Raw genomic sequence first — 25,504 nt, 5'->3', positions numbered from 1 at the left:
ATGAAGTATGATGATCTCATGCATAATTATGTTTACTAAATAATTAAGTTTACTAAAAAAAAGCTTTACTCCCACTGCAAACTGTCAGCTCACAAGTAGCCACAGCTTCTCTATAAACAGTCGTTTTTTTGTTGTAGGTCTGAAACACAGTTAAGTTCTTAAAACCCTACAACTGAGGTACGTCCGTATATTCAGTATTTGATTTGTGTCCATGGATACAAATATTCAGCCTGTTTTGTGACACAGAACAGAGCTATGTATTTCAGTTGGCGGCACTTGTATTCATATGTGTAAACATTTCCCATTTGTTTCTCATGTCACTGACCATGACTTGTTGCAATACCAAACAGAAAACTTTTTTTTTTTACACTCGTTTTCCTGGGTTTCTCCAATTGCTTGGTTAGGCTTTGTAAAAAAAAAAAAAATAGACATGGTTATCTTTTTATTAAAATACACCCATTCAAATGATTGCAGGCACACGTGACCCTGGGCTGATTTTTGTTTATATACAGTAAGTTGGAGTGAAGTTATTCCTGTCAGGTGGACATACTCTCCTAGAGACATGGTCAAATAGTTGTAGCAAACATCTTGACCTGAGGTGACATTGTCAGCTCATTTATCCCAGTCAAAGCAGGTAATGGAAGATGAGAAAGGAAGTTTTATTGTCATCGTGGCAAAAAAAATAACAAAGTTAAGCTTACAGTTAAGCTGCTCTCTGGTTCAGCAGCAATGCAACTAAAAGCTATAGCAGCAGAAGGATAAAAGCTATAGCAGCAACACACAAGAAAATCAACAATATATGCAAGAAGTGCACATATGAATGTAATTAGTAACTGTGGTGAATTAAAGTGACATTGATATAGAAGAGTGAACTGTTATGACATAGCAGTTTTACAATGTGTCACAGAATGGCAAAATTAACAATTGTGCAAATGTGTTTATAGTTTATAATATACACTACTTATATAATTGTGTACTAAAAGGTTCTATTCTGCTATGCCTTACACTGCCCAGAAAAAGACCACTGAGCTAATACTTGGATGCAATCACTGTCTCATTGTTAAACTGATTTCTTCTCCTAATTTTTCATTATCAGTGTGATGCTAATTCATTACATTTTGTGATACATTATGCTCTGCGTTCGTTATAGCAAGAAGAAAAATGTACATTGTATTAATAGCCACTATTAAATTTCATGAATCGATGGTTCAATCTCACATAGATCTTTGGCGCGCTTTGTCAGGCAAACAATGACTAACAGCACAAAGAGCTTTGCCTAACGCACAGAGGTGTCTCTTCTTTAGTTAGTTATTACAGTGGATTTCTGTACAATTACTATTAAATTCACCATTTAGTGTGTGGTGTAGTTAGTAGCAGTAAACTGATAATTAAGTTACCAATTTGACATGATCGTCCCGTATACACCTATACAGGTCACCCATGCTCTGATCTAGCTTGGAGTGTCTGCTCCTTTGTCTTCCGAATTAATGTAAGATGATGCGCCACAGTTTTCTCAGCAACTGTGCCTTCACACAACAGTGATAATGCTTAAAATTCTCACAACAAGTAGACAACTGCACTTACCCGAGTTGGGATCTACAGAGAAATATGGCTGTCCCTCCAGTATGCTGTAGACTAGTTTTGCACTGTTCCCATACACTGGATCATCGGCATCTGTGGCTGTTACCCTGGTAACAGGGGTACCTATGAAGCAGAAAGACAGAGTTATGAACTGTAACTCTATAGGCAATCATCTCTACGTAACTGTCTGCGGAAATGTGGAAATGCTGGGCCAATCAGGATGAGACTATTCCAAGCTATGTGGGGTTGATTTGTTCAAAAATTCAGCCCCATTTATCCCATCCTGTTCCAAGTCAGGAGTTGAACTGTGTTGTTCACCTTTTAAAAAAGCAAAACCTTCCTCAGATTTATCAATATTTTAAATGTGCTTTTCATTGATTAAGAAAGTACAAGCATGTGTACCCACGAACACAGGGAGAGCTGAGGCTCATACATGGCAAATAAAGCTAATTTGGTTTGTAGTGTATTGTGCTTCCACATGCATTTAATTCATCTCATAGAGTCAAATTTGTGACAAATATGATATGATCTCAGTGGAATATGTTACAAAGGGGTTTTGACCTAAACGAGCTAACCAGTTATGTCAGTGTAAATTAGCCATGTAGTCTCTTGTAATGCTAGCTTCTGCTGGATATATTAGCTCGTGTGAAAATCAATATGACAGTGATGGATGTGTAGCAGACAAAGTGATTTCATTGATGACCAAATCGTACTTTTACATGCTTTTACGGCTATTGTTCTTCTAGAACTGCAGACTGAAACTATTCACACCATACACCTGGAAATACATTAGATCGTGTATGTGAGTCTTTCTTAATGTGAACAGTAAGCCTTAACATGCAAAGAAATGCTTTACTTTCTCTAAAGAGTTTGTCCAATATACCATGACTTTGATTATAACCATTGGCACACGTTGTTCTAATTAGATATCACAACTTCTTTAACACTATGGCAATTAGCCATTACCTTCTCTCTGATAATACTGAATGTAGCAGAAATTAGGCTCTTTATTAAACCAGCCTTATGAGGTTTGCAGAAAATATATGCAAGGACCTTCATCAATATTCCAGCTCTGCCAAATGCTCAAGGCAAATCAGAAAATAGATTAGTGACAATTCAATCCACCATTCACAGCTCCATTATAAGGTATCGGGGAAAAAAATGCACTGCAAGTCTGAATATAAAAAGACAATTAACGCAATTAAACTCATCCATTTTAATTCACAGCGACCTAGCTCATCGTCAGTCTCAGTGTGAGGGAGTGTGTGTGAGAAAGAAGGAGAGAAAAGAAAAAGAAGCCGATGCTGACAGTGAGGAACACTCTGGCAGGAAGCTACAGATGGTATGTTAATTGTTTCTGTGAAAGATGTTTAGAGGTGTTCTGACAACAAAGGGAGATGTCCCTCTTCGTAGACAGCACAGGTCCTGCCACAGGCACCTAAATCTGTCCACTGCAGATGAAAAGGCTGGTACTATATAGACTAGCGCCAAGTTCTGGCTCATGTTCTAGCATTGTGATTCAGTGTCTCCGGTTACGAATTGAAACATTAAAATAAAGAAGACGCTGTGCCAGATGTGATGAAAACAGGTTCTGCAAAGTTAACTGTGTGAACCACAAATCAGACATCTGCATTGTGCAATTGTCTTTTGCTGGCTCTGCAAGCACTGGAACAATCCTCAACTGACCTGCTGAGCAAGGTGCAGCACAGTGATGACTGATGATACATCTAACCTATAAGAGGTTCCAAACAAAAAGAGACTACATATATAACCAAAATCAAATCACCACAGTACTGTATCTACTGCAAAACGTATCACAGTGATTCTCACAACCATGTGGTGCAGTTTTTGAACTTAACACCTCCTTTACGCCGTCAGCTACAAGTGTCAACCATTGATTAATAGTCATCGCCGTGTCTGCGGTCCTGTAAAGGCAAAACAAAGCAAAAGCCACCTTTGCACTCCAACTGGAGTATAGCAGTTCCACTGTTGTAACCCAATTATTTCACAGTGAGGGAGCCTCAAGTGGTCCTCTGAGACAGAGGTGTTCTAGTAATTCATAGTCTTATGATGACCCATGCTGTTGTGTTGCCAAAGCTTACCTTGTAAATTTCACACCGCTTGTTACACCCCTGCCTTTTGCAGTGTTTAGATCATAGCACAGATCAATGAGCTCTTTTTTTTTTTTTTTCCTGCTTGCTGCACAGGCATGAGCGTAAAAAAAACCCCAAAAAACACCACAGTATAACTTCATGTTGGCTGCTGATAGACTTGGTATTTTGTCTTATTAAATCCACTGAACAGTCACTCAGATAAATTATTGTCAATCTCCATGAAATGAATGGGGGTTGAGATCTTCCTTTTATCACATTCCATTATATACTGGCACTGTCTATTATTGCATTATTCATTTTACTCAACAGAACAGCTGTTGTACAATCACACCATACTTTAAACCTAAACAACATACAGCACAACCTTTCATAATGAGGTCCACCGTGCCTGCTATTCACAGCTCTGCCTGTACACCTGCCATCACGTGGACACTTCCAAATATGTTAGATGAATGAATAAAATACCAAATAACTTGGCTGACAAAATGTTCATTCATTCATCTTCTGTAACTGCTTGTGCTGTGATAGGGAGGATGGAGCCTATCCCAGCTGTCATCGGGCAAGACGTGGGGTACACCCTAGACAGGTCACCAGTCTATCACAGGGCTAACACAGAGACCTAACGAGCATGTCTCTGGACAGCGGGAGGAAGCCAGAGTATCCAGAGAGAACCCACGCAGACACAGGGAGAACATGCAAACTAGGAAACATAATTATATGACTTATGACCCACAGATGTGTGTGTTAATCCATATTGGTGTGCACATCCAGTATTTCCAGGGAGCAAATTATATCCTGTGTGCCATAGGTGTTTGCCAATTGTCAAATGAATAAAATGAAAGACAGTTAAGGAAATTGCACCTTCCTTTTTTGAGATACAGTGCCTTATCTGCCTTAAAGTTAAATTATTACTACTGCACAGGGAGAAGGCAGCCATATTCATATCCATAAGTATGAAAAGTACCTTCGTACTTCCAAAAGGTGTCTGACTATTGCAAACAGGCTTTATAAATTCAGTTACACTATGGATTGAAGTGGTAAAGTAGGGGTAGAAAAAAATCTTCATAAAAACACTGGGACCAGTGAAGCATGAAATAGCTCCCTCTTTCTTTCCCTCCCACAGGGGTAAAATGCTCCTCACCACCCCTGATAAAAAATAGAAAGAAAAAAAAGAGGGATTAGGAAAGCCAGTGTTTTGGTCCTGTTTCAAATCGGTGCAGATTAGCTCGTCCTTCCCCTTGATGATGCATAGAAATTTCAGGGACACTGCAGATATGGATGCAGCTGTAGGCCAGGCAATGGGCACAGAAACACAATTGTAGGAGGGATATTGTCTCTGGCTTTTATTTGAAGCCTGTAGCATTGTTGCGATTACAATAATAGCAGCACAGCACCTACAGTATAAACTTCAAGGGATGAAACAGCTGAATTGTTGCTAAAAAACAAAAGCCGTTTGGTGAGGATTTAGGTATGTAAAAAGCCTACACTGAAAAATTGAACACATTTACTGGCATACAGCTGATGTCCTGCGTATTTTCCTGCTTTGGCAATCTTTTTTAAGTGTTACACACGATTCTCAGTCAAAAGTGTTTCATATGTGGAAGAAGGTGCAATCATGCTATTTCCTGTCTAAATGGATTAGTGTCTCACTTTTCTCCCGCTGTCTAGCAGATGCCCAGACAATGAGGACTGCTTATATCCTACTTCAGAGAAAGCAAATATCCCTTGGTTTGGCCAGTGGTCGTAGGATGACACACATTAAGAATGCATGAACATACAACATGCCTTTACAGTTGTTTTCCCACATTAAGTGTAATCGCATTAATTGTGTCATGCTGTTCACGGGATTTAATACCACACCACTGAATTAGAAACACATCCTTTTCAAAGAATGTTGTTACTGCATATGAACACTGTCCATCACATCTACAGATGTAGTGTTTTTGGTTGAAGGGCATGCAGTGGCTACTGTACAGGATCTCAGAATAAAGACATGGGGGTCTAGCCTAATGCTTTATCAACCGACAGAAATAATAGGGCACACACTTCCTATTTACTCTGTACACTGGCTCAGTGATGGGAAATCAATAGGTATCTTTCTTGAACCGGAGAGGGGATAAATTGGGGGATGCAGCTCAGTGTGACACACAATGGCTGTGGAAGGACATTGCAGCTTATTTCTGTAACACATTATCCCGCAGCTTCATCTGTATAGTCTGCTTATTTCTTTAGAAGTTCTGCAAGGGTAATCAAACTGGAAAGTCATAAAGATGTAGCTTTGAGACATCACAGGACACAGACACTACACTGCAGGGTGGCAGGGTGGCAGGGTGGCAGGAAAAGGAAATTAATTTGAAAATTAAACTCTAGACTTGTCAACAGTTTTATCTACAAATGGGGATTTTCACTTGTCAGCAGTATCTACACTATTAAACTTCCAGCTTTCAGTTGACGTACAGAAAATACATAAGTACGATTACTGTCCAGAATGAGAAAGAATATATTTTATGTTCATTTACCCCAGCTAATGGTATCCACAGCTAAACTGTGAAATGCAACAGCAGAATGCTTGACAAATTAACACCACAGTCTGAAACTTTGTCAAGTGCAAAACACAGCATTGCACCAAACTAGTGGGACGTCTTTATTAAAATGTTTATATGCAGTGCAGTTCTAGTTTCCAATTGGTCTGACAAGAACATGGGCAGCTTCTTTACCACATTGCCCAGAATTCACCCTCAGCAGGCTTAGTAAACTCAGCAAACCGTACCGCAGGGAAGCACTCAAAGCTCAAGTGCCATCATACCTATAATCACTCCAAAGAATGTGCCATTACAGTTCATTTATGAGTACTGGAATGCTACAGTTCTCTTCCATAGCCCTCCATCCTACAAGCATGGCAGCTGTGTAACATCTTAGCTCTTCCGAGCTTGGACCAGCTCAGAAGCGTGAAAGGTAGAAGACAGGGGGCATTCATATGTATGCAGGCACTGAGCCATAGAGAAGGGATATCACTGAGGCATGGGGAGAGCTGTGGGCTGTATGAGGTGTTGGGCTAACAGTGCCCTGCTGTGAGCCCTACCCGGGTAAAACAATACTGTTTATGTCTGACTGGCTTTACACTGCAGGGGTCGAGCGAGAGAGGAAGAAAGACAGGAATAAATAGAGGAGAGGGCAGAAGGGCAGCTGTGTGCATAACAGCACAGAATTTTGGATTATGTGTTGCTGCTGTAAGGTGTATACAAAGCAGATATTGATATTAGAAAGATTTATTTGAGGAGAAAAAATGTGTGGTGTTTTGTTAACACACTCCTTACTCTGGTAGACTTTTTGGAAGTTTACAGCTATTAGTCAACAGCGGGTGTGAGCAGCTAAAAATAAAATGAGAATGACAAACTACACCAACACGGCTGTAATACCAACTGTAATCAATTCTTTTCTAAAAAAAATATAATACATGAGTTTAACTTGTCAGATGCGGGCTATTGGGTGCAAACAAAACATTAGCAGTTAGTGGCAGTTAAAATGGAGCAACTACTGTACCTTGGCTGTGTGTAACTATTTCTTCCAAAGTAGATTTTGCACTGATCTTATTAGTATTTCACTTTCTAAACGTTTTTTTAAAGTCAATAACTTTATTGTGGTTTTGCTGTTATCACTGTGGCTCAAAAGAGCACAGACACTGCACACCCAGCACCAAAAATCTAGGTATTAGAAGGTGAACATTTAGTGACTTCAAAGATGGTTCTGTTTACCATAGTCAGTGAGATAAGTCCATATGAATAGCGCACTCACGTAATTTTCACAACATTATGGAAGTTTTTCTGTGAACTGTGTGAAATGTGGTACACGAGTTATGTATTTATGTATGTGATTTAGTCACATTGTGACAAATATAGTAGTCACAATGTTGACATTCCCAATGGCCTCAGTCATGCTTTATGGCCATGCATTTCCTATATTAAGTTGCCAGCTCATTACCTTGCTAAACTGTTCTCAGTGGCTTGAAAAAAAACAACAGTTGCCCGTAAGTGATGTTCACAGCTGAGTGTTCCACTTGAACGTCAGTCATATTGTGTGCACAACATCCTATGGCAAACCACAGGCTTTCACAGGTTCTATTTAAAGTTAACTTGAGTGAATGGGTTTTGACATGTTTGCGCACTTTCCGATATAGTGGATGCCATTTTACAGTGGATGTAAGCAGTTGTGGGCGGCACAGTGACGAGGTGGTTAGCATTGATGCCTCACAGCGAGAAGGTCCCGGGTTCGAATCCATGGGCCGACTGGGCCTTTCTGTGTGGAGTTTGCATGTTCTCCCTGTGTCTGCGTGCATATGAGTGTGAGTGGTTGTCTGTCTCTCTGTGTTAGCCCTGCGATAGACTGGAGACCTGTCCAGGGTGTACCCCGCCTCTCGCCTTACAGAAGATGAAGTTATTAGCCGTTGTAATTTACCTGTACAGTTTTTGTTTAACCTTCCTATTGTCCTTCGGGTCAATTTTGATCTGTCTCGTATGTTTCTATATCACATAATTTGTCTACTGCCCATGGATTCAGAATAAAATTTGCAATATATAATAATTAACTGAGAAGTTGGCTAAAATGTGTAACACAGAATTAGGTGACACATTATATTTTAGAATTTATAAATAGCTAAAAGCACATATTAATGCATCATATGTGTGACAAAGATGTAAACGTCAATGTTGCAGCATTACTGTTCCATCTTGGTTCTATGATTTCTTTTCCTTACACACTTTAACATGTAATAGCGTTTAAAGAAGCTGTTAAACTAATTATGTTACATTCAGTTGTTTCATGCACTAAGGCAAATTTGACATGGTATTAGAGAAAAACATATATTGTTATTTAATTTTTTTATATTGTAGTCCACTGGCTGTCAGTAATAGTTTAATAACATCAACAGATTTCTTAAATGTGGAATGATAAGTAAATATATTAAAATGTAGTGCTCAGAAATGTCAAATCTGGTAAATTAGACAAAGTCTTGTAATAAATGGTTATGGTTAATTTTCTAATTGTAAAGCCAAACTAGGATTCTAATCCAAATCCATCGCAATGACTGTCCATCCCCCCACCTCCTACCACCCCGCCTTTCTAGGTCAGGCTGTGCCAGACCCCTTTTTTCTAAAATGGCTGGTCTGTGGGCCTGGACTGTCCCCTGACGGCGCCATTGCAGTGACAGGAAAGTGATTATGTATTGATCATGATCACATAGACACTGGTGTAGCTCTCTCTCCTGTCTGTGGGCAGAGAGGATAATAGCTCATGATCAGACGGGGAGACTGACAGCCCATCTCTCCAGGCAGTGCCGCCAGCACTATTTTTGGACAGTACCACCTATGTGATTGAAATGAATGTGCACGGATGGGGAATAACGCAAGAATTAAGAGGCGATTAGCTCTGCGAGGCAGAGCATTGTTGAGCACAAAGTGTAGCGCTGTGCTGTAGTGTGGCAGGCCAAAGCTCTTGATAACACAGAAAACGGTTGTAACGAGGAGGAGAAAACAAGCGTGTTGAGGCATCCTTTCATCCATCCATCCCCGTCCATCTCTTCTCTCAAAGGGAACGATGACATACTTGAAACACTGCCAGTTGATTTTCCTACAGTAGTCAAAGCCAGTTTTAGATTCCTCGGCTGCAGACGGGCATTTATGGCAACAATGCAGAGGGGCATTAAGGGAAACACTTAAGCAAATAAGCATACTCATGAACAACTGGCATGTGTAAACTTTTTGTGATTTGCCAATGTGGCCTCAAAGCTCCCATCCCTTCATTTGTCACCGTTTCCAACAAACGCTCATCTACAGCCAAAGCTGTGACAAAAAGTATTGGATCGCCTCTACCATGATGTTTTATATTTATATCAGGATAGTGTATGTGTTTCAGATTGCAGGAACTCAGAGCAAATAATTGCAAGGCAGGAAAAAAAGACACCCCCCTCAGCACATCAGTCTTCATAATAAGACTAATGCATACTAATGCTAAACTGCGTGTTTCAGCAGGGCTGCAGAATGCATCTCATGGTGGCTGTGGCTCAGTAGGTAGAGCGGGTTGTCCACGAACCAGAGGGTTAGTGGTTCGACCCAGAATGTGCCACATGCCGATGACACTTGAGCAAGACACTGTGCCCCCCCATTGCTCCCAGTGCGTGGCACTGGTGTGTGAATATGTGTGTGCTTGTGTAAGCACACACATGTGTCTGACTGTAGATGTGTCTGTGACTGTAAAGCGCTTTGAGTACCAACATGTAGAAAAGCGCTATATAAAAACAAGACCATTTACCATTTACCATCCCAACAGGGAAAATAAATGACGAACACCCTGTGAATGTGTTTGGATCAGATTGTAACACCCGTTTCAAAAATTAGACTCAAGCAAATACAACATGGGCCAGAGGATAGCTTAAGTAGGAAAAAAATACCTTGAAGATAAGATATGGTTGTCAGCATCCAAGAAATTGTTCCCCAGAGCCAATGATGGATAAGGGATGCTGCACTTTTGAAGAGTAAGGGGTCCGTCACACTTAAGTACTTACATTGTCATTGTTGTAGTACAATTGCTAGTCTTTCATAAGACAGAGAAACTGGGGACAGCACTTGTGTGTATGCATTTGTGTGCTTGTCTATGCGTGTGTTACAGTATATGTCTATGTGTGTACATGACACCCCCTTTTCGAGGAGTCAGCTACTGAGTCTGCTGCCTTGACAAGCCATTTACAGGAACTGCAGGAACAAAATAATTAAGAGGGTCCTTTGTTCCTTACTGATGGCCGTGACATATGCCGCCATTTTAAAGGGTTGTGTCATTGATTCACTTTAATTAGTTCATGGGAAATGTGTGCAACATGCAGATAGAGTTCAGGACTGGAAGTTGAGGACGGAAAATTGGGCACTTCACATGTTTAATTGCTCCCAAGGCATTTACAATGGCAAGGTAATAACAAAGAATAAGGCAAAGTATATTGTCTAATGAACAACTTTATCATGGGTAAATGAACAAAATGTTGCTTAATTTGAGAACTCTGCCACAGGGCCAAGAGTGTTTAATGTGAATTATGCTTCCTCAATAAAAAAAAAAAAAAGAAGAAGAAGAAAAAAAAAAAAACAAGCTTCAGCATTATGCAAAACTGCGGTGGGAAATGAACTTGTGGTTAATATTTTTATTGCACGACATCAGCATTAGCTACCGAGAGTGGAAACCAGAGATCAAAGTTATTACTTACTACCAGAAACGAATTACTTATGTATACGCTGTTGCCAAAATGCACTTAACGAGGCATGTAGCCCAATACTGTTCCAACTGAACAGTGTTTTGGCCAACAGTAGACAACTCCCAGTGTGTGTTTATATATTCTACTGTACAGAGGTATTAGGCGACAGGATAGGATTATGGTCATGGCAAGAATTTACAGGAACACACAATTAAAGTCAATATAAGTTGATTTAACAAATAAATATGTTGTAATCACTGAAAATAAAAATAAAAGTTGGACTTAATCTATTTTAAGATCTATGAAAGGAAAACCACTATGGAATGACATACATACAGTACATCTAAGCAGTATATACAGGGCAGTGTCAACTTACACATCCTATTCGAGGATTCTTTGTTTAACCACAATCTGTGTAGTTTCCGTGCTGATCTATCAAGTTCAGGCTCCTCACAGTGAGTTAGCAGCAAACGTCATCATGATCAAATCTCTCTGCCACCCATCAGGCCACATCAGTTGGGGAGAGAAAGAATGGCAGATAATTCAGCAATCTTCCCTTGAAACCCAGACAAAAAAAAAAGAATAGACCACAGTGTGCAGGCAGGAAAAAGCCTCACCAATTCAACTGGAGGGAATAAGAGATATTTTCACCGCAGTGAGTTGTCGGCTAATGTTTAATTCTGGTGTAAATGGCAATGTTAAAAGCGCATTTTCTACTCAGCTTCTCACTGAGCATTATGAAGACCTAACGGTTATTGGTTATTTTCTGAGAGATATTTATTTATTTTTTGTTGGTTTGAATTAGATATGGATCGGTAATAATAATCAGTTATGTTGAATAGATCAATATTTTATTCTGACGGCTGTTGGTGGATAGTTTGCTCCTGTTACCGGGACACTGTTAGTCAGATAGTGGTGAAACAGGGAAAACCCATATTAGGGTATTACTGATTAATGAAAAGACACAATAACCGTACAACTAGGAAACATGGTAAAGTACACAACATAATTTTGGCCAAAATTTAAAATAAGTCATAAGAAAAGGATTAAACTTAGAACGGAACAGTAACACTCCACAATTCCTTACCGATGTATGAACTGAATTTAGATATGTGCACCGGAAAAAGTCGATTTGTTTTAGGTGCCAGCAAGAACATTCACATTCTTTCAGAGTATGTTATTTTCATATTCTGGTGATACCAGCAGCAGTGGTGCAATAAAAACAAAGGACAGAGTTAGAGGCAAGCATTGCAATCCCTCCCTCAGCATTGACTCCCCCAGGCTCCTGCACTACAAGGAGATGTTCTCAGTCGATTACATATTTTCTATTCTTGCAGCCAACAGAGGTGAAATAAAGAAAAAGCTCAAGCCTCTCAGTGAAATTCGCAGCACACAGTCTGTGGCCCATAACTCCAGCAATTGGCCCATCTAAAGGTAACATGTAGCAGAGGTCCTCAACATGCCACACAACTGCATTGAGACATTGAACTCAAGAGAATCCAGCCATAGTGCGGGTTCTATACTACAAGCACACTCTAAGTAATACATGCGTCACCTGACAGCCATCCTGGAGGGAGAAGGGTTAAAGACTTTTCCCGGAGGAATGTTGAAACGTACTACGTCTACGTGACTGGTGACTTAATGTCTCCGTCAGTCGGTGAGAGCGGTGCTATGCTGCTGTCTGACAAGCAATCCATCACAGAGAACACACAGACAGAAAGCTGCATGCTGCCACATAAAGTGTCCGCATGACAGACATGCTAAAATACATGCCTAGAGCGTGAACCTACCAACGCACGCCGACACACACATGCACGCAAATCCATAATGGAGACAGACACAAATTCATGCACTTGTTAACAAGATGACAGCCACGAATCACAGGAAGACAGACAGATGCACAAACACACTCCAGATACTGAGCACATACCTAACACATCCATAAACTCTCTAAAAGAGGTAGCCAATAGACAGAAAGAAAAAAAAGAAAACAGGAAGAGAGCGACGGAAATGGTAGAATGTGGATTTACACCCCTAGTAATCCCAAGGTTTGTTTACACTCCCAGAAGTGAAGTGAAATTTTAAAGGGCTATCTTTGTAGCGTGCTGGAGAGCAGATTCACCCAATTACACAGCAGCCCCCAGTGTGACATAGCAAACCTGCTGTAGGATTGACTGTGTGTGTTTGTTTGTATGTGTGCGTGTGTCTCTGCGTGTGTACACCAGACTGTGACTGTGGTAAAACCACAAACTGACTAAATCCATACTGCAGCGCTGAGAGCAATGCAGCTGCCAATGCTCCAATACACACACAGCCAGAGAACAAAAAGGATGTGTGATGCCACAAATCAGTCGCCTGCATGACAGCAAGACAAGAAGGTAAAACACACAACAAGATTGGAATTTGAAATTGGTTGGCTTCAAAGTACAACATTTAAAGGCATTCCTGAACAAGAAAAGGGGGAAAAAAAAGGTCTTGTGGCCATAAATTTTGATTACAAAAAAAAGCAGTAAAAACATGGCAGACAAGTCACCTTCTTTTTTCTTTGTGGTTTCCCTTCATTGTATCAGACAGCTGAGGCGTGGCAGCGACTGTACGAGCCAGGCAAGGGTTTTAGTTAATGGGGACAGACATCAAGAGAAGGGCCTCGCCCGCACTGGAGATTTGATCCTTTCGTCTTATCAGCTTCTTTTTCAAATGACCTTGCTGTACAGACTTTTATGCCTCTCCCCTTTATTCTCTGCCGGTGATTGGATGGGGCTCTCCAGTCTCAAATCTCTGCCACCTTGATGAATGTGTTCCACCCCCATTTATGTTACACTGACCAATCCCTCTCCCCTGCCAGCTATGGTATGCTACATGAATCTTGGCTGTAGTCACTTTGAGATGTACTCACACAAACATGCACATGTGCGCACATGCACATGCACACACATGCACATGCACATGCCCGCACACACACATGCATAAACAGCTAATAAAGATACTAACTAAGCTCCTCTTTGTCTCTCTTTATGCCATTTTATCTTTATTTTGTTCTCCTCCAAAATTAAGTATGTGGTCTTTGGCGGAAGCAAAATGCAACTTTAAAGAGTGTTATCATGGCTTTCATTGGCAGGCAATTGCTGCTTTTAAGTTTAGGTACTCAGTGCTGGGTGCCTGCAGGGTCCGAAGAGCTATGGTTGGTACCTCAGACAATTAATAATGTAGACGTGGCTGGATGTGGGTATGAGGGTATGGGGATACCGTTCTTGCAGCTCAACACTGCAGAATCACCTGAAGCATGACATGGATGCACAACCTCCAACTCAACCTCTCTCTCTCTCTCTCACCCACATGCACATGGTTCGCGCTGCAAAGCAAGAGAGCAAAAGTTCTCACTTTCTGTGAAAAAGCAAAGATGAGAGGGAATGATGCAGACACTACAAGATACAGCAGGTAACAGACGCAAAGGAGCAAAGAGAGATGAATGCAGAGCAGAAAAAGTGCACCAAAAAAGGGGCCCTACAACACATCATTAAATATCCACAACTTTCTTCTTGAATAATTAATAGGTGAGCCTTGGCGGCGGTGTACTGAAGGATGCATGTGGGAAAGCTTCCTGGCATCCTAGTAGATATGAGTAAGCATTTGCCAAGTCGGAGGTGCGAACTTGAGCCCTGCTCAGTTTGCCTGCTACAGCGATGATGCAGAGAGGGACCTCCCACTCACCAGCATGACTTCAACAGTCCCTTGTCACTTCTGGCTGATATGTAGCACAGTTGATAAGAACACACACACACACACACATAAGCACTCAGACCCACACAGAAAAGTTACCTTAGCTCTGAAACTGAACTGTTCAAAAGCAAGATTGAAGATTTCACTAACAAACTGGTATGAACCTGAATGAACAATTCTCCAACCTGCCTATGATTCCTCTTATATTTTCTTATAACTGTCATGTAACATCATCAGCTGTATGTTGTATTTGTATCATCATCAGATTCTACATGTACACTTTAGTCAGATATGTGTATCTATGACAGGTGTATGTTTATCTCGTTTCTCCTGCTGTTCTCTTCTCTCTTTTCTGTTTCTACCTGGCTGACCTTAGGCAGATGGGTCCCTCCATATGAGCTGGGTTCTGCTCAAGGTTTCTTCCTGTTAAAAGGGAGTTTTTCCTTGCCACCGTCGCCTTCAGGCTTGCTCTGGGGTTTTCAGGCTGGGTTTCAGACCGGATGTTGTAAAGCGTCTTGAGATAATTTGCATTGTTATTGACACTATATAAAACTGAATTGGACTGAATTGAATTGAATTGGTATTATACAGATATACAGGAAATAATCCGCCCCTCAATTTAATAAGTAAAGCTACCGTATGACAGAGTTGTGGTTAAACTAGGATGAACTAAAATCTTAACATGTTAACATTTTAACACATTTTTTTAAACACTTTAAAAATGTTTTCAATATCCTATTGACAGATGCACGTTCTATTATTACGACCTCAGCCCAAACCATAGTTTGGGAAATCAGGAAGAGCTTGGTGCAGCAGCAATATGTGTGTCAGCAGTAAATGTGCACAGTAATACTGTGGAAAGCAAATAGAATCTGAAGTGCAGTCGTGATAAATAATTATACCCTGCAGAGGGCAGTGACATGCACTGTAATGTCAAAACTGCCAAACATCCCAAATGAAGAAGAAGAAGATAGATAAAGAAGCAGGCCTTTTGAACAACAAGTTCACCTTCAAAGTCCTGCCAGATGCTTCTCTCAACAAGACCGTCTGTATTTACCACTGATGTAAACTTAATTATAAACTGAGCTAGGAGCTTTCCAAGCAGCTGAGATGTTGATAATAACCGAATGAGTATATGACTGAGTAGTCGAGCTACATCCATCTCTAGTGTGAAGCTGTATGTACCAGGCCCATCGACTGTGGAAAAATGGATGACATGACAGCTCCACTAAAGTGAAGCCAAACCACCTCCTCCATGTTAGCAGACGGGACTTGGGTTAAACCAAAGCACTAGAGTAAACGTCAAATACATTTTTATCAAAGATGGTTTCTGTCGTTTTAGGTATTTAATATAATGCTGATGCATGTTCAAGTATCCTTTTGTCTGAGAAGTTTAGTTTTAAATAGTTATTTGACACAAAAACAACAGGATGTGACATGATGATTGACAATATCCGAAGGCTACTTGTATCACCAATGACAGGAAGTGGAGACGAGTGGTCTATATTTTTTCTACAGTCCATGACCAAGCCTAATGAATGCCGCAATCTTAACTGACCTCAGATGTGATTGCAATTTCAACAGTTATGACACATGATTTCTACTGTTGACTATACCCATGCCTAGCTGAATCAGTCCGTTAACTCATCTTAATGGACATCCATCATAAAAACTCCAGCACCATTTTTCAAAGATCGCACACCACAGCATGTTCAGTTAAGTGACCACCTAGTTCTACTATGAATCAAATGGATGTACAATTTGTGTGGCTGCGATTGTGGTACAATTGCATTTGAGAATTTTTAGATAAGGTTAAAAGACAAATGCTTTAGATGTTAGTCAGTCATTTATCTGTTGCACCTCCAGAACGAACAGCAAGACAAACTTTCATCTTTTTCTTTCTCTTCTTAGAGTGTTAATTCATGATGTCACTCCAATGAATTTTGATGGCATAAAATTAAAATTAAACCTGAAATGTTTATAATGCGCAACGTGTTTTTTTCAAGCGAGAAATATTTGGTTTAACCCAAGATTCTAGTGAGTTCATAATGAGGAGTGTAGTACTGCGGGATATTATTTTTTTCTTTCAAACTAGGATTAGGATATCTCTCCATCCACTCTACTGATTTTCATTAATTAAATCTCTCTCTTTAACTCTCTCGAACCTTATGCCAGTGCCACACTAGATGTCTGTAGATATCATTTACAATGTGAATTATGTTTTCTCCACAGTATGAATTTGTCCTTGATTGTGCTTTCTAGTACTGCTACAATGGTTGATTAAAAGCAGGTCAATTCAAAATCAAACCTATACAAAACAACTGCTGCAAATCAAAATGATTTCCATTATTGACTAATTAGCTGTTATTCCCTCTGATAGGGGTGTGCATCTCTCCAATATAAGACGATTCGATACGTATCTAGATACATGGGGTACGAAACGATTCAGGAAGGATACATTTTAAAAACAACCGATTCGATTCGATTCGGTAGGATTTGATCCGATCCGATCCGATCCGATTCGGTACGATTCGGTACGATTCAGTGCAATATGATGTAATCCGATGAGTCTGTGCAAATTCTCATTTGTCCAGGTCAAAGGCATCTCTAGGCAATTGAATCAGGTCAACTGGACTTGGTTTTTGTCTGTGAAGACGTTTCGCTCCTTATCCAAGTGGCTTCATCAGTTCGAGAGACTAGCAGGCAAGTCTGACTAGCCCGCAGACACAGACCAAAACCAAGTCCAGTTGACCTGATTCAATTGCCTAGAGAGTAATCCGATATAGTTCCTTGTTTAAAGTAGACATTTTACATTATGAATGTTCCTAAATCAATCCTAAAAATGTGATATTGTTTACCTTCATAGTGATAAGTTTAATAGAGTCTCTCGAGATTTTTGCGGGAAAGAGAGAGAGAAAGAGAATAAGCAAGCGGGGCTTCCAACTGTATTGCTGATATACCGTAAATTCCGGACTATAAGCCGCTACTTTTGTCACTTGCTTTGGACCCTGCGGTTTATTATGGATTCTTACAGCTAACGGTCACCAGGGGCGCACTATCATGGAAGCGCAGGAGCGAGACAGACAGCTCGCGCAGGTAACGAGAGCAAAACAAATGCAGTACGAGAGCTGCTTTTAAGTTAAAGGCGATCGATCTGGCTGACTTTTCTGGTATAGTAGGCTGGTTATTTTGATACAGTAAACGGCCGTGTTACTGCACCTTTACTGCTGTGTTGGCTGTTTTAGAAAAAGATGCTGTTATTTAGTTGAGCAGCCGGGTTACTGCACTTTTGCTGCCGTGTTACAGGCAAGCACTTTTAAAAACGAATTAAATTTAGCCATTTAACGTCATTGCCTCGTCAAGCGTTGTAAGCTTTGTTTTTTGTTATACTGCACTACTACGGTATATTGACTGCAGGAAGTGCGCTAGGAGCGCACCGTTGTATTATTTGTGCACTGCACGAATGCTGTTTGTAATGTCAAAGATGTGAAAGTTTGATCGATCGACTGATTGAAAGATTTATTGTGTTTGTCAAATGTAAATAAATGGGACGCTTTGCGTTTCCAAACAGTCATTTCTGTCCCGACGATCCCCTCCGTGGTAGAAGAAACCTTACGGTAATTAAACATTAAAACACCAGCGGCTTGGGTGCGGCTTATAGTCGGGTGCGGCTTATATGGAACAATCTGTAGTTTTCTCCAAAATTTAGCTGGTGCGGCTTATATTCAGGTGCGCCTTATAGTCTGGAAATTACGGTAATAACCCGATTCATAACTTTGTAATCGGGCCATCGACCGGTTCGTGGTACATTTAGATCGGTCCAGGGGCTTGTGTATCGATGCACTCACATCTTTTAAATCAAAACCGATTTCCGATTCATATCGGTAATTTGTTACACCCCTACCCTCTGATAAATTAGTTATGTGGCCAATAACTGACCAGCAATATAAACAAAGACGTAATTTTTTTAATTTTGGACTGTTGTTTGGACAAAAACGAGTGAAATACACAGATCAGTCAGCAGAATGGACATTGGCCTTCCAAGGTGTCCTGTGGTGTCTGGCAACAGAAAGTTGTTAGAGGGGCCTTTGCGTCTTATGGGTTGAGGGGAGAGGCCTCTGTGGATCATCCCACAGAAACTTGATCAGTTTGGGCTCTAAGGAATTTGGAGGCCAGGTCAACACCTTGTGCTGTTTTTGATGTTTTCTAAGTTGTATTGTCACAATTTACTTCTCCTGTCAGTGGTTTTAATGTTGTGGCTGATTGGTGTATGAAAAGCAGGACACTCTTCCATTTTATCTTTAATTACAATAATGTATGTATTCACAGTTGGACCATTTGCCTACCAGTGGCCATTAGAGGGTTTTACAGTATCTTTACATGACATCCTGAATTGAATCGGCCTCTCTCCTTCCCTGCAGTAGTGCTAAAGTGAGGATGCTGTGTCCTTGTTTTCACTTTCAAACTGATTGACCTTTGACCTGACCTTGATGCAATTATCAGCAGTGTGTGACAGTATAACATATATATATATATATATATAAAATGCACTTAGCCAAACAAATTTCATTTATAGCCTTTGATTTCCGCACAACCCATCATGCTACTGTTCACCCTGAACCACATCCACTCACAGTGGATGGCATTTGTGACAGCCTCAGTTATTCGTATCCTTCTGCTTATCGTTACAAAAAACGGTGCCTGAGACCTTGTGCACGTGCTCACACATGAATCACACATGTTCTCTTGCTCTCATTTACCTTGTCTTTCATTAAATCTGTTTGTTATTTATGCCTTCTCATTTTTTCTTCTCTTTCTACTTCATGGGCATGGCAAAGAAAAAGGCAAAAAAAAAAAGGTGACTTTGTTTGAGAAACGGTACTGTGGCTAAGAAGAAGGCGGCTTTTTGTCCTTAGTCTCATTGAGAGTCTTTTGCTATTCATTGGGGCAAGGCAGCCAGGCCAGCAAGGGAGGCAATCTTATGCAGATCACATTGAAGGGCTTCATTACCTAGAAGCCTGCTACTTTTTGTTCTCCCTCAAGGGAAGAGTGAGAGAGAGCATTAGCTTAGCAAATGAGAGAGGTGGCAAGGAAAAAAGAAAAGGAGAAGTACAGAAAACAACCAAAAGGTGTGTGCATGGGAGAGAGAGAGAGAGAGAGAGTGAGTTATAAAGAGAGTGCGTCTCTGCGGGCTACACAGGGGAGAAGGGACAAATTACACCTGAACAACTGCATGTTTACATCCGCATTGTGGCTTTATGCTAACACAGAAAAGGTACGTGTCTTAGAGCACTTATATGCACCTTTGCCTGTGAGGTGTGCATGTGGCAAGATACACACGCATTCACAGTATATGCATGCATGCCCGGCTGCATTTTCTAGAAAAATAAATAAATAAATAAATCACCCAGGAGGCTCTAAAGGGCTCATATTACTGTATCTGGACCAATGACTGATGATGTTACATGCATAATTCAGAGGTACATTGGATAATAAATAACATTTGATGAATTAGTAATACACATTTGTATGTGATATTGAGCAGCTGCTACTGCATTTATTTCCCTCTCCGGAACACTATATGTGTTAGCTGGGGGAATATCTGAATGCCCTTTTTTCTTATATAGGCTATAAGTGTAACTGCATAAGTGTAACACAAAGGCATGCTGAATTAGCAATTAGCTGGATGTAGACACAAGCAAGAGCAGAAGAGAAGGATATAAACGCACACCAAATAGTGGTAATTGTCAGGTGACAAGTACCACAGATACAAACAAAGGTGAAAACAAGCCTACAAATACACCCACATACACAGAACTGGGCACACACACACACAGATGCAACAGTACAGATGCCTTTGCCAAATGAGGTGAGATAGATAGGAGTAGCAGGTTATTTACAGAGAAACTCCAGCATGTCAGTTAAATCCTTTCTGCCTTGGAGGCCTGTCCTATCCCCATTTAGCACGGCCACAAAAAAGGGCAGGCTGGCATGCACACTTCCTGGCAGTTAGACAGACTGGAGAGAGTCAAAGCCTTGGCCAGGTTCACTGCTCTGACCCTATCACCCTAGCTCAGCCTGTGAGCCACCCACCACCATCATCGCAGCCCTGGTCTGCTGCATCCCGCCCAGCCCAGGAGCCTGTCGTCAGATGTGCCCCGACCCAGCACTGGCCCAGCTCTGGCCCAGCTGCCCAACATGTTAAAGGGCCAGGGGCCCCCTGCCACTCAGCCCATCTGCCAAGCTGCAGACCAGAGTCTAGGATCAGAGAAGAGCGAGACACAAGCACCAGACACCCTCTCTCTTAGCTCTCAGCTCAAAGCTCAGCAGAGAAATGCCAGATAAAAGATGCACTATAAATGTGCTTCTTTTACTTATGTGGGTTGCTGTGACCCTGAAATACTGCTAGGGTTTATTCAAGTTAAGCTGTTTTTAATGCATTCAGAGTCAGACTTTCCAAGATATGTTCAACATTTACTGCAAGATCAGCACAGAACAACATTTCTTTTTTTTTTTTTGTGTACCAAGGAAGGGGATTTTTATAGAACATCTGGCCCAAGTGGAGCATGAAATAGTCTGAAAATATCTCAGCGTTCTACTGTATCTATTGATCCAAAAGACTGATTGTTATGCGAGACAAGAATCAGTCATGCACCGTAGATAGATAGATAGATAGATAGATAGATAGATAGATAGATAGAAATGGCAGACAGAGAGATACAAGCTTTGGTGACAAATGCAACTCCATTTAACAATGTTTTCCTTCACAAAGGATTAGGTATCACTTATAAATCATCTGTGATCACGCTGAGCTTTTTTGCTGTATGTTGGAAGCATGACACGATCGGCTCTGATAAAGATCTGCATCGTGCTCATTTCCATACATCTCCCCTTGATCAAGTCTGCTCATTTATCGTCTAAATCTGTGATGACAAGCCTTTACTTATTTTCCCAGCTGCCGGTGGTGATGAGAGTGTAATCAGAAACATCATTAAGGCAGTACATAGACGGCTGTGCCTGTTAGTCCTGTTACCCGGACCCATAATAACTCTGAAAATGCAAATCAACTCCAGGTAATCTATTAATGTCACTTCAATTTTATGTCTATGCTCCAATTTAGCAGATCTTGACACATTTGGCAAGACTGTGCTTCCATACAGGTATTCATTTTGCTGGGGTTTCAGGGAGCACGGCCCATGCAAAGAGGAGACGGGCCATCTGTCTACGCGCCTGTTTATTAATCGCCTTGATAATGAAGCACACTCGCAGCCCTCCACTCCTGGGGCATCTCTTTCATGAGTTCCATCCAAACAACTTTCAGCAAGTTTGTTTCACGGTGTAGCAATTATTGTCATTCACACCCCCCCACCTTGGCATGGGGAGGAGGGTCTAGCGACCTTCTCCTAATTACCTGAGGCGTCACTTCAAGCAGACTTTGTAGCTTCCAACTACATCACATGCCCCTTGTTAGCTGCAGACGGGTGGCAGAGCCTCATAATTCCAGCATATGGTCGACAGACAAACGGGGGGAATTTGTCAGCTTGTACTGGCCTTAAAGTCGAAGACCCCATTAACAGGAAAACAGGTTCTACTAATCCTGTGAGATCTGTGCAAAAGAACTGAAATTCTAATCACGGCCAAGCTTCGTAAATACACAAAAAACTCATGTTTAACTGTGGCTGTAAGTGTCAGTGAAACATAATTACCTAATGAATATACTTATGTAAATAAGACCACAGGAAAGACGTGGAGAAGTGTAGGATATCAAATATTAATATGTGAATTGATATTATTTTTTTTTATTTATTTGAGGCATATGAATATTATTGTTGAATTGGATTTGTAAAAAACATACAACAATATCGACTTCATATACAAAATATACTCTGTAATTAAAGTTAAACTAATTAATGATTTTAAAGTACAACAGAGTAAGTAAAAAAAGTAAGTGTAATGAAGAAATAATCGCGAATACAAGCTCAAACACAAGGAAACATACTGCATTAAGAACACATTATTAAAAGAATTCCCTTAATGATAAATGATAAAACAAACAAACAAAACAAGTAAGCAATTATACAGGAACACAGCAAGTTTTACACAACAGAACCAAGCAACAAAGCAATAGCAGTTTCTAAGGTACAGTGTAGTATAAAGCAATAGCTATTTGAAATGGCCATTTTACTAACTGCATTAGGGACTTCCTACTGGAACAACTTTCCAGCTGAGCTAATCAGACTGCATGTTGGTTTACATGTTCGGGCTGGCTTTCTGGAAACTCAGCAGCTAAATGCATTATTATGAGGAGGATGGTTGGTCGTATTTAGCGAACAAATTTATTCAAGGAGGCAGAGGCAAAACCACAACAGGACTTCAGGAAACTGACTGTTTTCCTGTGCTCGCTGCTCTGGAACTGAACATCGCAAACTAAAAGCTGATTTGTTATCAGGGTGTCTCAATCAGATGAATGTGTGTGGTGTTATGTCCACCTAACCTGGTGTAGACAGAATCAATTTGAGTTGGTTAACACACCATCTGGATTTTACTATGGGCTGTGTTTCAACTGATACAAAGAAAAAAATACCTCTGAATGCAATTTTATAGAACTAATCTGAGTCATTTTGTTGCAAACAAATTCACTCCAGATGACGTGTTTACTGTAACTATCCTGCTGCTACTCTTCTGTCGATCCTCACATAAAGCCCGCCCAAACTATATGATTGGTCAAGCAGATCTTTGCTGGAGCATAATCAGTTCCCAACTGAGGGGGAAAAAAAATGTGGGAAGGGATGTCCACCAGCAAGAAGTTGCCCTAAATGAAGCTCCTGGATGCAGTTAGTAAATCAACTGTTCCAGATAACTAAGTTCAGTGTGCTGTTACCGTCAGTCGTAATTCAAATACAAACTTTTACAATGACTCAACACATTTTTGGAATCCTACAGGGAGTGTTTATATGCAGTGTTTTGTGTGATTCTTTCTTTCCCTGAGTCTCTCCATTGAAGTAAGTGAAGTTAGCATGACCTAAAGAGCTACAATTGCCAAATTAATGGGGAATATGCAAGTTTGAAATAAACCTTTTAATGTTAACTTGTTCTGCATTTGACAATTTGCCATATAAAAAGTATATATTTTGGAGATTTTTTTTTCACATTTTCACTTCTGACAGCGGCACCAGAAAGACCCCTATTCATAAGTAATGCACTTAACACAGTGGCTACTGATAACTGATAATAAACTATATTCAGACTGACCATTTTTCCTGCAGCCCCTTTGCTCTCTACTTCCTCCCATTGTTGGCACTGTACTTAGAGAGACGATTCACTAAACAATTAAAATGGTAGTCGCTGCCATTTTCCCGCCATTCAGGGAATTGAAAGTCAGGGAAAAGTCACAGAAAGCCACACGTCTTATACGACTGGCCCTTTTAAAGGAAGAACAAAAGGTCTTTCTCCTTCATTTCCCATTAACCTCTATGCTCCTCCACACACAGGAAACATGGCGACCTCCGTGGCCCATGTCACATATCTCATCCGGCTGTGGGCACCACTTCCTACAGGGGATGGTGACATTCAGTTTCTATCTAGCCGTAGTCCTTGATAGATAAAAGGTGGTGGGTGTTGATATTTGTGCCTGGTCTCACTGATACCGCGTGGATACAGTCTTGATAAGACAGGAGCTGCTAAGACATTGATGAAGTCTAGAGTGGAACTGACAAGCTCTGTAAGTGGATAACATCGTCACAAGAAGCAGGCTGTTCTGGTCGGGATTAGATTTTTGATTATTCGACACAGGTGGATTCACGCTAAGCATAAATACATCAACGGACTCAGCACTGTCAGAACCTTATATGATACGTACTGTTGCATCTTTTCAGCACGTGCCATAATTACATTTTAATGCTTCCCAGTTTCTTGTCGCTGCTGAGATTTGCTCATATGCAGCATACTTCACCAAGATTCATTTATTTTCTGTTCCCTATCCTGTGGACTTTATTAGTTATCCACCGCTCAACAGACTTCTAGTAATCTACAGCGTCCCACACAAATTTTCATTTCAGAATGGTGAAGATGAAACACTGCAGTAGAGTAAGTAGTGATTTATGAATATGAGGCAAGAGAGATGAATGACTTCTGCTTGTTTGTCCAGGGTGTCTAATTCTTCCCATAATGCCACAGCACATGAAAACTTCACAAGAGGAAAACTAGTTGCTGGAAGAAAACCCTTTCAAGCAAACAACAGAGCTTTCGTGAATGTTTAATTAATCAGTAGTGACAAAAGGGAACAACAATCAACAAAGAGATGCCGATTTTCATTTATTCTGCATTATTCCCACTGGCAAATCACAGAGTGCTGTCAACTACCACTTTGCTCACTACCCCATCACTGTGGTTGTCCCTGCACTGCACTGAGAAAACCCTTGGAGAGCTACAGTACATTTCAACTGAGATCCAACGCTGTGAGCAGCTGGGATCAAGCAACAGAGATCAGACAAGACGAGTTCACTGTTATTCTGTGTTTACACAGGTACTTTTGTGAGGGTGGATTGTATTTTGTTCCTTTTTGCTTCCGCCGCTGCATCAGCAGCAGCTAATAGGAATCAGCTACAATCATCATGAGAAGCTGAAGTTAAATCACCATTGCCTCTGCATTGTACAGATGGGATTTACCAAACAGATTCCATTACATACCTAACACCATCTGCCGTAGCATGTTATGTCAGCTTCATGACAGGTAACAAGAGGAAGTTCAATGAACAAACACAATAACAAGCGCATACCGCCCAACAACAGACCCCAGCACCCTCACTGAACTTTTTCAATGTCAAAATGGCATAAAGGCACAATCTGATCTCCT

The 25,504-nt window shown here is 40.7% G+C and overlaps 1 protein-coding gene across 1 annotated transcript in view; it reads right to left on the bottom strand.

Moving 5' to 3' along the window:
* cdh8 (cadherin 8) overlaps positions 1-25,504 on the bottom strand; it is an 84,994-nt gene that overhangs the window by 24,581 nt on the left and 34,909 nt on the right. The window contains exon 3 of the mRNA XM_084541463.1: positions 1,585-1,704. Within this exon, the coding sequence (XP_084397589.1) occupies positions 1,585-1,704 (120 nt within the window). The remainder of the gene's footprint in view (positions 1-1,584; positions 1,705-25,504) is intronic.

This window comes from Chelon labrosus (assembly GCF_963514085.1).
Source record: "Chelon labrosus genome assembly, chromosome: 3".
NCBI classification, from domain to species: Eukaryota; Metazoa; Chordata; class Actinopteri; order Mugiliformes; family Mugilidae; genus Chelon; species Chelon labrosus.
The sequence above is the reverse complement of the archived record's forward strand: the minus strand, read 5'-3'. Positions and strand labels throughout refer to the sequence as shown.